The following is a 13599-nucleotide window of genomic DNA, read 5'->3' on the forward strand; positions in this document are numbered from 1 at the left end:
AGAGCTAACTTAGAGCTCATCCCTGCATGAAATAGCTGGATATATTTTTTCTTACTTGCATTTTTTAACATCAGATGCTCTTTTATCATTCAGTCACTCAGTATTTTGAGATCCCTTTGCTGCCAGTTTTAATATTTACCAACTTGAATACTTATGTATTACTGAAAAACTTTGTCTCCTCACTATTTCTCTCATTTTCCAAATCATTTATGAATATTCTGGACAACACTTCTGAAACTGTATTGGTAAGTTCACTCCATTGTAAAAACTGACCTATTTTTTTTCTGTTCTTAGTTCCTGAGAGGATCTTGGATAGTATTTCATAATATTCTGTCACCTTTCTTAGCTTTGATCTTGTAATAGAAAAAGAAAAGGAGATACCGGTATACAATATTAATTACACTTATTCCCATACTTACTGACTGCTTCAGGGAAGCCCATAGCTTTGCGAGGTGTGACTTTTCTTTACCAAAGTCATGTTAGTTGTTCCCCTTTTGTTCATTATACTGTTTTCCACTGGTATCTTTGTCATGAAAGTCAGGCTTATTGATCTGCTGGCTGGATCTCTCTTCAAATTCTTTTTCAAATTTAGCTCTGTATTTGCTGCCTTCCATTTTTCTAGTATTGAGGCCAATTTAGTGACAAGCTGTATGCTGATGGTAACAGTTCACCATTTCCATCTATGTTTTTTTAGAGTCCTTTGATGAATACCATCTTGTCCTGTTCTCTTCCTCTCTTTTCTATGATGTCCTTTATTGGTTGGTTCTAAAATGTTTTTTACTGACACTTCAGATCAAGTCAATTCTTTTGACTCATCCACCATAAAGAAAGCCTCTGGTATGTGAAGTACTCTGAATTCTCTTGTAGAGAAAACTGAGGCAAATAATTCATTTAGCTTTGCTGTTAAGAACTTTTCTATGAGCAGTCCTTTTTCAACCATTGTCCCTGAAGACTCTTGTGTGAACAGAAAAAGGAATGATATGTTTAATGGTTACTGGGAAAAGAAAGAGAATAATCTCTTCCATGGGCATAGTTGATTCAATAAAAATTAATAGGCTTAAACTGCCGCAAGACAGATTCAGATCAGGCATTAGAAAATACCATGTTAAGGAGAATGAAGCACTGGACTAGATTGCCTGGGGTGGGTAAGGAATCTCCATTTTTGGAGGTCTTGAAAACAGGTTAAGCAAGTGTCTCTGAGGAATGTTTTAGGTCTAGTTGATCCTGCCTTAGGGCAACAAAATGGGCTAGATGACCTCTCAAGGTCATCTTTTTTCTACTGTTTTATAAATGGAGCCCCAAGTGAGAATCTAGCAGTCCTTTATATCTGGCTTTCCCCAGGACATTTCCATGGGTACTGGGGCCCCTGTCTCACCAGCCTCTGCAGGTTTAGCTCCTGGCTGCTCAATATCAGTTAGTTTCCAGGCCCAATATATGAGTGGGTGCAAGCATGGTGGGAGGGATGGGTTGTTATGAAGATAATGGGTCTACTGGGAAGAGAGTGGCAAAGACTACTAGGATAAGTTCAGAAAAAAGGTTCAGTATTTTAGGAGAAGTGGTGTGGAAGCAAAAGACAGAAAAGAAGGAGATGCTGTAGGGTAAGGAAATGGGCAAAAAGAAATGGTTGTGGCAGCTGGTGCTACAGAGGTCCCCAGCCTCGGAGAGTGCCCTGCCCAGCAGAGTAGGGGATGTTGTGCCTGGAGAAACCCTTTGCTTCTGAAGACTGTGAGCCAGTTTGCAGCCACATATGTACAATTCTTGGTTTCAGAGGGAATGAGGGATCCTGACTCTACAGCCCAGTGGCAAGAGCAGGCAGCTGGAGCATGAGTCCTTTCTGCACTGAGGAATCTCATAATCATTTGGTTTTCCACGTGTTCGCTGGATTATTTTCTGAGACTACCCTTGTCCTGTGACCACAACATGCAGCCATGCTCCCTCATGCAAAATATAAGGAGTAGTGGAAGTGCCAAGAAATCCAATTGTAGCATGTTAGTAGTAAGAGCCAGATCTTCCTGCTTTGTTGAAGCTTGATGAGTTACCAGAATAGCACCAAAAGGAAGGAGAAAGTGGAAGAAAGAGGAAGGAAGTGGTCTGGAGCAGTGATGAGTGGAGCATGTTGCTTGGGTAGATGACAGTTATGTCATTAGGTGAAGAAGAATCCTTCCCAGCTGCCACCTGAACTTTTCATCAGAGTGCTGAGGAAGGCACCTGGACTCTTAGCCTCAAGATGTTATTAGCGCCTAATGAGGAATTTGTTACAGAGTAACCAGGGAGCCACTAGTCTGGATCAGATCCACCGTCCTAGAAATAGGTGACCGTGGGGCAGCTCCCCCGCATGAAGAAGGGGTCTCAGCTTGCAGTCATATTGCTTATTTGTTGTTATACTGGCACGGTCTCAGTTTACCTGCTCTGCCTGCCATGCCCTTTGTAGGTGCAGTTGTGCCCCTGGCAGGAATGCACAAAACAAAGGACCCTTGCTTGTCAAGGGAGATCAGGTGTCCCAGAGGGAAAGAGGAAAAGACCACAATGGCCAGTCGTATCAGAAAATCAAAGGGAAGGTTTTGAGGCGTTCATCAGCAGGTCTTCCCTGGCAGTAGCCACCTCAGTTTGCTGCCTGGCTTCTCTCTGGCCCCTCCAAGGCTGCTGCCAGTGTTTCATGTATGCTCCCCAAGCTCATTTGGAGCTGCGGCAGCTTATCTTAATGTGGCGCTCATTGCTCTTATTTTCAGTGTTTATCATTAACGTTGTGATTAGGCACAAAAATGCTAGTCACAAAGAGGCTGCTCTGTGCTCAGCACAAAGAAATATCCCTTGCCTCCCAGAGTTTACTGCCTGAAGAAAGTTAAAGCAGCCCCACAAGCCATTCCCAATAAGGGCCAGACACAACTCCAAGCAGTGCCAGGATATGTTCCTTCTTCCCAGTTCCAGAAAGCTGCAGGTAGAGACATCCTCTCCCCCTAATTACCCAGCAAGCCTGGCCAGCAATGTTCTTCTAAGAGCTGCCAGTGCCTCGCCACCATTACTGAGAAAGGGATCCACAGACCCTTACAGCCCAGCCAGCCCTTCCCGCTGTGCAGCGCTTGTGTCCAGTCCGTCACTCAGCCGTCTGGGCACAGCTGTCTTGTTTCACTGCTGAGCAGTAGCACATCTGGTAGGACCCTCAAAGTCCTTCTGATCCTTCCCTAAACCATGCTGGTCTCTATACCAGAACAGGCTGCCAGCATCCCATCTCTTGGCTTGTGGTAATGAGACCCTCTGAAGTTTCTTGTTGTTCCTGTTTTGCCATCCGCAGACACAGGTTTTCTTCAGTTTGAAAGAAAAAGTAAATACAGTGTTGCCTTCAGTATGTTACTGGCTGGGTGTTGCTGCCTGGGGGCCGCGACAGGTTGGGGATGGCTGCGCAGGATTATCAGGTCGGTTGCAATGGCAGGGCCAGTTTCACCACTGCACTCCAGCTGCTAGGCTTTCTCCAGAGTTCCAGGAACTCCTCTGTAAAGGCTCAATAAAGTCAGCAGGAGGGTTAATCTGGGTTATCTTTGAATTATTAGAAGTATCACGAGACATGCTCTTTGTATTTCCTGTTTTGTGCTTTTGCACGATTATTAAAATAATATATTAACCAAAACCCAGAAAACTCCCAGTCAAGCAAACATAATATAAGAGTAATGGCACTGTGAAGAGAAAAAGGCAGAATTGTTCCGTAAAGCCAGCTAGGATCACAGACAAATGCCACGTTCATCTTTGCATGGGCAACGCCTGCCATTACTTCAGAAAAGCACTGAGTTACTTGGGAGCTTTCCTGAACTCCCAAGTCTTAACACATTTGATTGCTTCCCTGCAAACCCTGAGCTATGACTTTCTAAAATTGATGTTGCTTGGCTCAGTACAATTACACATCTTGAAGTCTAAATTATATACCATTTTGACATTTTTTGTCTTCTCATATTACTATGGATTAGATAGGAAGGGTGAGATCCCAAGGGAAAGATGAATGAGAGAATGCCAATCAAAAGAACATGCTAGTTAATTAGATGCCATATTATCCCGTGGACATATTTTAAAATGTAACAGGTTATGCCTTCAGAAAATGTTCATGGTGCTATCCTTTACACCTCGGTGTTTGAGCTCCTGAAGGATAGCTGAGAATCTTAGGTTTGATTTTTTTAATATCAATATTTAGCCCTTCTGATCATAGGCATTAGATTTCTCAAAATCTAGACAATGAATAGACCCCAAATGTCAGTGGTGTTTTGAAATCCTCACCCATTTTTATGTCACTTTCATGGTTTTGTAAGATCTATTCCTGTTCTGAGATACCTAGCTCCTGATTTTGTAGTGTCTGTGTGTTAGTTCATTCAGAGTTGGTGCAAATTTCTGTTGCTTCAAAGCACAGGCAGAATCTCACAGTGTCAAACATGAACATGCCTCCGTGACTGAAAGCAGCATCCATTCCACTTTTCTAATGGGTATAACCATATGATCAAAGGGGCAGTCTCTGCAAATTACCCTGCCAGGGGGGAAACTGTGATTCCTGTGGGGTCACCATATTCACACATGGGTAACCGAGAGCAGAAGGCTGCCCTGAGCCAGGAGAGCTTAGTGGGAGGATAAAGGAGCCTTTGATCTTCAGCAGGAAACTCCACCTTGTTTCAAGCCCAACTTCAAGGGGATCTTCGCACTCGCACGGAGCAGTTGTACAGGCAGGTCTCCAGGGAGAGGAACAGCCCGCCTCTACCCAGAAACAAATGCTGCTGCACCTTTTCTGAACTCCCTTAAATCTTTCTCCTGGTGTGTTGGAAATGACCTCAGAGCCACCTAACAAAGAAGCACTTGTGCAGAACCGGCCGGGCCCTGGGCTTGCTGTAGCTTTGCCACAACTCCTGGGCCACCTCCCCGTTGGGTTGTGGGAAGGGGCTACAGGAAGGGCCCTTCATTCCCAGGGATTCCCCTGGCCTCGGTGGAGTGAACAGGCCCGCAGCCAGGTCTCACACTGTAGCTGAGCTTGGCTGAGAGGGGCAGGATCCGGCCAAGAGCCCCACCAAGTGGTAGGAGCTCCCTTCTGCAGCTCCAGGGGTTTTGCTGAGCTGTTTGGGTGATAGATACTCATCTCTTGGCCCAGGTAGTTACAGAAACATTTTTGCATGAAGTCATCCCTGAACTGGAGGCTGCAAGAACAGGTGGGGCTGGGCAGAGCTTTGGCTGGATCTGGCAGGCGCAAAGACAGCAGCGCATGGTGTGCCAGGCCTTGCCCACGCTCTCCAGCCACCTCCTAATTCTGAGCAGACATCTTCAGCCTTTTTTTTCCACTGTCCATCCCCAGCCCCTTCAGCCTGTTGCTGAGGTATTTGTGTCTTCTCTGGCCACATCTCCGATGGGCAGAGATTTCGGCTGCCAGGACCCTGGAGGCCCAGTGAGGACATTTTGCATTTCCGAGTGGCTGGAGGTGCCACTTGTCTCCCCTGGCTTTTGATGTGTGCAGTGCAGATGGCTGCATCTTAACTAATCATCTACACTCCTTTGTTGTCAACAGCAAGAAATGGGCACAGTTCATCTCATCCTGAAGTACATGACTAAAAATGGCCCAGATGAGTTGCACTCCCTTGAAGTACCTGTTTTTGCTGATGAGGAGTCTAAGTGATCCACTCATATATTAAATGTCAAGACTGGTGTGTCTGAAGTTAGGTGAAATGATCCCCATCCTCCTCCCCGCCGTCCCCCCACCCAGTGGACTTCTGCAATAAGCAACTGTTGGAGAGAAGGAAACATCATCTGGCTGATACCGACCCTGCCCCATTCCCCAGCTCTTGCCAGCCCCATGCTGGCTGAGGGGATGAGCTCACATCAGCTGGCAACTTTGCATACCCTGGATCAGTGCTGGGGTCAGGCAGCAGCCTGAGGATGAGGGCACTGTTTCTCGCAGCCCCTGTGTCAACACAGGCATGGATGGCTAAGGGAGGACGGAGAATGTGGGGTCTCCCTCAGCCTGCTCCTGCAGCTATATATAGGGGCCAGAGCAGGGATCAGAATTTTTCATCCTATTTTTAAGTCTGCCAAATCAACAGCCTTTTTGTACAGCATTGGGATATTGTTGTAAAATTACTTGAGTGGTATGTAATCTTCCTTTTTATTATAACTTTGAGCTTCCTTGCTTGTTTCCCACACTTCCATGCACTGATGCCTTACTAAAAGCTGTCCAACAACCTTAGTACTTACAGGCTTTTCTTACTGTACCATAACCTCTGTGTGCTTCATACACCACCACTTAGTCACAGAACACCTCAGAGAGGAGGAAGCTAGCCAGCTTTTCTAGGAAGAGATGGGAGATTTATGCAAGGTGACAGGACTCCCAAGAGAGAGCCAAGACTTGAATTCCAGCTTCCTACAGCCTCTAGTCATTCAGCCCAAAACCATCTTTCCTCTACCGCTAGACTGAAAAATCAGCAACAGTTTTATGCTTTTCAGACAGGGATCAGAAAAGCACTCAGCAGATGTCATTGTGACGACAAATGCACAGGCATAGGGCACTGCACGTCACAGCTGTGCCCCGGCAGCAGGACAGGCTCTGCATCACCTCGAATGGGTTTTACCACTGAAACTTTAACCAAGTGCTGCTGGCAGATGTTAGCCCCACACTTGTGTCTCCACAATGTGTGCAGATATAGCTGGGGCAAGCCTTCAGCTGCTGACTTCAGCTCCATGACACCATGCTGAGCTGCTGGCTCTGCTTCTGCAAGGTGTGATGGTGGGCTCGGTCAGCCCTCTGTCCACAGAGCCAAGATCAGTTGGTCTGTAGCTCTTGTCCACTCAATACAGTGTTTGAAGGGTTTTATATATGTCTGCGGGGCAGAGAGAACTTGGGCTGTCCTTGTACCTCTGATCAGCAGTCTGCAAAGCAGGAACCCTGGTCCGACTCCTGTTGCTGATGGCACTTATGTGAAATATCCCTTTCTTTCCCAGTGCCTTATTTTCACCTTCTGAAGATGAGGGAGCCTGTCTCCCTGGAAGATGCTCTGCAGAGGTGCATGGCCACACTGGGCTGACCCACCTGCCTAGATCCTGTCCTGTGCTGTCTCCCTCCATCGGCTGCAAGCTCTGCTCCTTGCTGTGAGCAGTTTGCCTCAAGCTGATGACCATTTTTCCAAGACTGACTTGGGGTGTGATTATCAAGATTTCTTCCTCTCCCATCTCATTCCTGGTACTTCTCTACTGCTGCCTGCATTCAGTTTCTCACTACTTCCTTTGGCTTCTTATCCTCTCTAAATTTATCAGAGAGGTGTTGAGTTCAGCAGCTGAGATACAAGAAGCACTGATTCTTTAGTGCAGTGGCACCAGAAGTTTGCTTCTGCTGTTATCCCTTAGCCCTGCCCAGAGCTCACTACTCTGGGAGCAAGCTGGCTGTGTGTGTAAAGTGAGTCCTGAGGCCTTTGGACACAGGCATGTCTCGCAGCACAAGCACCTATGCTGTCAGGATGCTCTGTCCCAGAAATCAAGGGCTTTGATTCCATAAGCTGTTCTGGCTTTGGATATCTGTGACTGTGACAAAGCCAGACTTGTGTCTAGCTCATGATAGAAACTGTATCTTTCTCTGTGACATTTTCCTGCTGGACCAAAAATCTGACAGTGACTTGCTTCTTACAGCATTCAAAGCCACAGTGACACTGCTTAATATCCCGAGCTGTCAGACAGGGCCATGATGTACTCAGTGGGGTGAAGTACTTGTGATGCCTACTGCAGGGGTCCTGGAGGTATCCTATACCCTGTTCTGAGGAGGTCCATAAGGCACAAAGCTTGCAGTAGGCTTGAAACACCCTTTACAGTGCTGATCCCCAAGATCTGAGTTTCCTTTGCTTTTTTCCATGCAGTCCCATCCGCTGTCCCTGTGCAACACCAGTGAGGATGAACACACTGAATCAGGATTCATCACCATTGTCAAGCTTGAACAGCCAGATCGAGATCCCAACCCATGCCTGTCATTGGCTAACAAGGTATGTGCAAAAATGCCCTGAATGGGATGAATCTGTAAAAAGAAGCTGTTGTGCAGAAAAGAGTAAAAGCGAGAGGAGGTTGCAGGGTAGAAAAGAGCTGTTGAAAGGTGGAGAAAAGGCAATGGGTAAAGGGAGGTCTCCTGGGAGAAGCACTGTGCCGGCCAACCTCAATATCCTTCTTTCTCTGCTTTTTGGACTGCCTAACTTTGGTGTGGAACTTACTCCGATCTGACTGCTCTGGAACAGCTCAGACCTTTTCCCAGCACCACGTAAGCTTTTTGCCCACCAGCCTTGTGCCCTTCCCTCTGTTCTGCAGCCTCCTATTGCTTGCCAGCCTGTTGAAGAGATTTGCGCTTTTCTGTGCCCCTTTTCCTGTGCTTTGTGTGAAAAATGGATGGAAAACATCTTCTGTGGCTATGTCTTTAAAAATAATATTGTAATACTTCACTGGAACTGGCACATCAAGAATCAGCGCTGAGCAATTCAGACAAATGCAAACCAGATGATCCAAAATTAGGACACAACTCTTTAACAGTGAGGGCCACTGTCCACATTACAAAGTGATGGGAGATCTTAGATGTCTTCAAATCAGATCTCCTGTGAATGAAGTGCCTTAGTCAAACAGCAGTTACTATGTCAAAAGCTGAAGTCACTGGTACAATTCTCTGGTAATAGGGAAGTCAGGTAAGAACGAGGGTCGTTATGAGCCTTAAAATCTTTGTGCCTCTGATAAATTTGAGTGAATAAACCTAACAGTATCTTTTTCTTCAGTAATTCAGTCTACGTCCTTTTATCATCGTCTCTGTATGAAATGTTGTGTTATTTTCCATAAGCAGCATACAAACATTAAAAAAAAAAGTTTTTACCTGTTTTTTGCTTTATTTGGACTGTGTTCAGGTGATATAGCCCCTGTTGTCTGCTTACTGTTGGTGGTGAAATACTGGGGACGGGGTCCCTTTTCTGTCTTCTCTGCAGCTCAGCTGAAGAGGGCAGGCAAAACTTTTTAGCAAGCAGTCCTTCCTGTTCAGCATCTTTCCTGGCTTCTCGTTCAGGTACATCACACCGTTTCACAGGGTGTGAGAACCCTGCAAGGTTTCCCCTCACATAGCCTGGATGCCTGCAGGACATCCTTGTGCACTGCTTCCAGGGCAGCCTGCCTGTGATGAACGTGAGAACGAGGGCTCTGGAAGGGCCTTAGGGAGCTAAGCTGGGTACTCCAACTCTCCACTGTCTGTCCAGACGTGCCCATCACATTACAGTGGTCCCAAGCTGCCGCATCTTGTTGGGGAGAGCGTTGAGGGTAGAAGCAGCAACAGCTGATTTGATCTGTGCAACTAACATGGAAGATCTTGAACAGAGAGGAAAGACCAGCTTCAAAACTCATCTTCTAAGAAGCTAAAAAGAGATTTTTTTCAAACTGTTTTGATAGTTTCCCCCTTAACCTCTCCTGACTCAATCTCTGATCTGAGTACTGGAAATGCTGTTATGTTACTGAGTCCACGGATTGGCTGTGGAAGGTCTGCACAGGGAGGACACCACCTTGGTCATCCAAAATAGCTCCTGATCTCTTCTCCAGGACTTCTAACCCTCCAAAGGAAATAAACCCCTCAATTCATTAGCATACTCATGACTTGACTATTCACTGGCCTTTAGTCATCATAGCTTTGTTACCAGAGCTGAATCCGTCTAGTACTGGATTTTATTCAAGAGCCTTCTTCAGCTGAACATAAGTCAGTCACCATACTGCTTGTGGGCAGCCTTACTCTAAGGGCTCACCTCTGAGAGTTCACAGCCCTCCTCCCCCACAGCAGCCTAGTTTAGCCATGAAATACAGGCAAATCCTCCTTCAGCAGGCCACATCTCTGGGCCCTCCTTTTGCCTTGTATCCCTGGCCCCTTCACCCCCCCCCACACACAACTGCTGTCCTTCTATATCAGAGTCCAGCTGCTTCTCCATCCTCCTGCCAAGCTCCTTCCCCCAGTGTCACACAGGTCTCATCCCACACTGCCCTTCTTGACACTTTTCTTGCTCTTTCCCCAGTGCTTCTTCTCAAGATCAGGGATGTGGCTGTGGGATGTGACCCAGAGCAACTGCGCAGAGTCCGATGGGCTGGGGAGGCCTGGACACTAGCTGGGGGCTGGAGGGACACTGGGCTGAGAGCTCACATGTGCCCTCTACCACAAGGGCCCAGCCAACAGCCCTGTGCCCTTTCTCTGGACCTCTTTCCTGCTTGTTGTACTTGAACAAGTGTCCTGCATTCACCAAGCCCCTCTATACCTTTAAAAGTCACCGCTGGACCCCTATTTCTGCTAGGTATTGATTTTGTGCAGCCTTCATCTTATTCTCTGCTGGTGCTGTTTTATCCTTGGAGTGAGCCTGGCTCTCTGGGACAGGAGCTCTTGTTGCCTTGGCATGTGTTTTCTGTGATAGAGCTCTGCATGTTGAGTTGCAGTGCTGTATCAATGATGATAAGAATAGCCATGTGCAAAGTGTTATCATAATCTCTGCTTTAGCTGTCACTCCGCCAAGCAGTGTACACAGACAGTCCTTTCAAACCTGGCATGAGAATAACTTTATCCAGCTACCTGATGCTCTTTTCTGCTTCTCTTAAATTCTAGCACTGGCTCAGCATCCAAAACTAAAATCAGTAGAAAAGGTATTTGATCTGCAAGAACAGAGGTAGACATGGAAAATACCCTGGGAATTGATTCAGAATGATTTGTTTTCCCTTTTCTTGTAACCTTTGCAATTTTGTATGTATGTTTTTTCCTCTGACCTTGAGTGAACCCTTGATTGCAATGCTGGTTAACAGACTGCTGAAATCTCCAAAACAGTCCATATTTGCACTAAAAGTGTTTCAGTCCTCACAGAGGAAAGCCAGCTATGCTATGTGGCTGAAGAGATCAGCTGCATGGACAGCAAATACTCAGAAAATGATTGCAGCAAGCAGTTTGTGAATAGCTTGAACAAAATTGTGTCCTTTGCACTTGGGGAAGGGCAACAATAGTCAGAAAAATGTTGTGAAGTAGCATTTGCCCAGTCTCAGTCATTTGTTTCCCCATCGTTGGTGTCCTTAGCAGGATAAAATCTAGAGCTGTTCATCGTTCAACAAAGGTTGACTGGCTCCAGTGGGTGGAATTCACTACCTGAAAGTCCTGTTTGTTCTTCAGTGCTGGCAAATGCTGAGGATCCTTTGATCCTAGGCAGGACCCCAGTCTCTGATCCCTGCCCTGAGCTTCTAATTTCAATTTCCAGCTTCCCCATCTGTTATACCAAACCCAAGAATGTCAAATCCCATCAGTGATTCAGAGCCTTAAGCCCTATCTCCTGATCCCCTGACCTCCAGTGTTGTCTCAACCCTTGGTGCCTCTGTTCACACCACCAGCTCTGTCCCCAAACTCAGGCATCTGCCTCCAGCTCCCAGCTCCTCCCCTCTGCGGTGAGTGGAAGCGACGTAGGCCTCAGAGCGAGGGAGGGAGCTGACCCTGCCGCTTGGCTCTGCTGCTCTTCACTGAGGTGCGAAAGCCACTTCCCTTCAGCCAGCCCTAGAGCCAGTGCGCTGCATCTGATATTGCAGTTGGGAAGCTGTGGCACTGACCTCTGGCCCCTGAGCTGGAGTTTGGCATGGCAATGGGTAAACTGCTGCAGCAGCCCTGGCAGATCCCTGTTTGCACAGTCACTCGGGGACGCACAGATCAAAGCACTCTGCATGAGTAACAGCGGCCCAGCCCTGCACTTTGTTCACCTTCTTGTCTTCCTTTCACAAGAGGCAGCCTTGTCTACCACGAGGACTCGAAGGGCTTGGCGGGAGGACACGGGTGACCCTGTGAAGTCCTTTAGACAGTGTGCTTTGGCCTGACCAGGATGACATTTATACTCATTTTGCAGGGGGACTCAAAGCTGTCTCTGTCAGACCATGGCAGACGTGAAAAGCTGTGAAAAGCACAGCAAGAGTGATCTGACTCATAATCCTAGACCAGACTTGCAGTCCAGGGATCACCTAAGCCTCTCCCTGAGGAATGTGGGGGACGGGGATTGCACAAAGCAATGTACAGTGCATGTATATGGGAGTCAGGCCTGTAGACAGCCCATGGCTGGTGCAGCCATGATAAGAATGGGGGACCTGCAGAGGGTTTTTGCTGTCCTGGGATGGAGGGGTTAAATGAGCAGTGCTAACACAGTTGCAGATCTCTCCCCAGCAAATCTAGCTCCGAAGCAAGGGGCGCATGGCACAGACATTTAGGGGATTTGGTGTTTAGATTTGGGTTGTTGTGAGTGGAAGCCCACCAACTAATGCACCTCTGCAACTATAGGGAGAAGCCCTCCAAGAGCCACAGAGCTCTAGCAAGAGCAGGCACTGGTCTCACTGCAGCTCAACACAAGCACAGAAATATACATATAAACTCTTTTCTCAGTCTAAGCAGCAGACACTTCTTTCTCCCATGGAGAGCCAGGCGAACGCCTATCCAAACAGTAGATGCAAATATAGATGTACAATATAAAATGTCCACTCAAGTTTTTGTTCTTTTGGACAGGCAAAGCTGGCGGGGGAGCGTGGAGCCCGTGCTATCCTTTTTGACATTACTGATGATGAAAGTGCTGCTGATCAGGTACAAACCCCATTGATACTATCGGATAAACCTCAGTCCTCCTATCCCATCCCAAAACACGCAAGATCAGGACCCACCAACCACCAACACACAGTGGAAGGTACAGGTGCCACTGGGTCCCATGAAGTTAATACAGGCTAGCTTTGAATCTTAGCTCTTACCCAGCTCATCCATATATACAAAGAGCACTTTTCTCTTTTGCTAAAACTGTGACCCATCCAGATCTCCAGGCAACAGAAACAAGCTAAGAAGTCTGCAAACAGCACCTTGCTGCTCTTGAAGGACATTATCTGTTCAATTAACTTTCCTGCCAGAAGCTGGATACTTACCCTGGAAAGTCACAGATACCAGAGCCCATCTTGTACTGAAAATCCTGGTGTACACTAGAGGAAGGATGATTTCTGAAGGCTTTCAAGCCTTGTCTAGACAAAGTCACAGCCAACCTGGTCTGCTGTTGTGGGACATATTGCTGCAAGTGGGACGTTGAACTAGAGACCTCCAGAGGTCCCTTCCGCAAACACTACTGTCATCTCTGGAGAGGAATAGCTTACCCATTTTCATAATTAAGGGATAATGAAAAACATCCAGTACTAGATAAGAGGACAGATAAGGAGAGCTGGAACCTGAGTTAAGCAAGCTCTGCATTGACTCCTGGCCCCTGGATCCATCCTTACAACTTAATTCCTCGTGCTAGAGACATGCAGCAGCAGGTGAAGGTCCATGAGGTGACACTAAGGTTGTTGAGCATATGGGAAGTGGTTAGTGGGGTCAGAAGGCCACCCCGATTCAGTTCGATCTGGAGGACAGAGCAGTCCTGGCCACTTGCTGAGCCAACCCATGCCCAGCTGCTTGGACTACATATCCACGGTGAAAAAATGCACGTATGATCAAGAACAAACTGAATGTTGTGCAGATCAAATGGGGTAGAGGGGGAAGACTCTCTCATGAGTCCCACAGAAAAAGATGAAGTGTTACTGTAGAGAAGGCAGCACATAGTAGTGTTA

At 47.0% G+C, this 13599-nt stretch overlaps 1 protein-coding gene across 1 annotated transcript in view; it reads left to right on the forward strand.

Moving 5' to 3' along the window:
- The window catches only part of RNF43 (ring finger protein 43), a 69826-nt gene that overhangs the window by 42477 nt on the left and 13750 nt on the right, over positions 1-13599 (forward strand). Inside the window, exons 2-3 of the mRNA XM_026063714.1 lie at positions 7863-7985; positions 12521-12595. Of these exons, the coding sequence (XP_025919499.1) occupies positions 7863-7985; positions 12521-12595 (198 nt within the window). The remainder of the gene's footprint in view (positions 1-7862; positions 7986-12520; positions 12596-13599) is intronic.

Source organism: Apteryx rowi, unplaced genomic scaffold, assembly GCF_003343035.1.
Source record: "Apteryx rowi isolate R43461 unplaced genomic scaffold, aptRow1 scaffold_20, whole genome shotgun sequence".
In the NCBI taxonomy this organism is placed as follows: domain Eukaryota; kingdom Metazoa; phylum Chordata; class Aves; order Apterygiformes; family Apterygidae; genus Apteryx; species Apteryx rowi.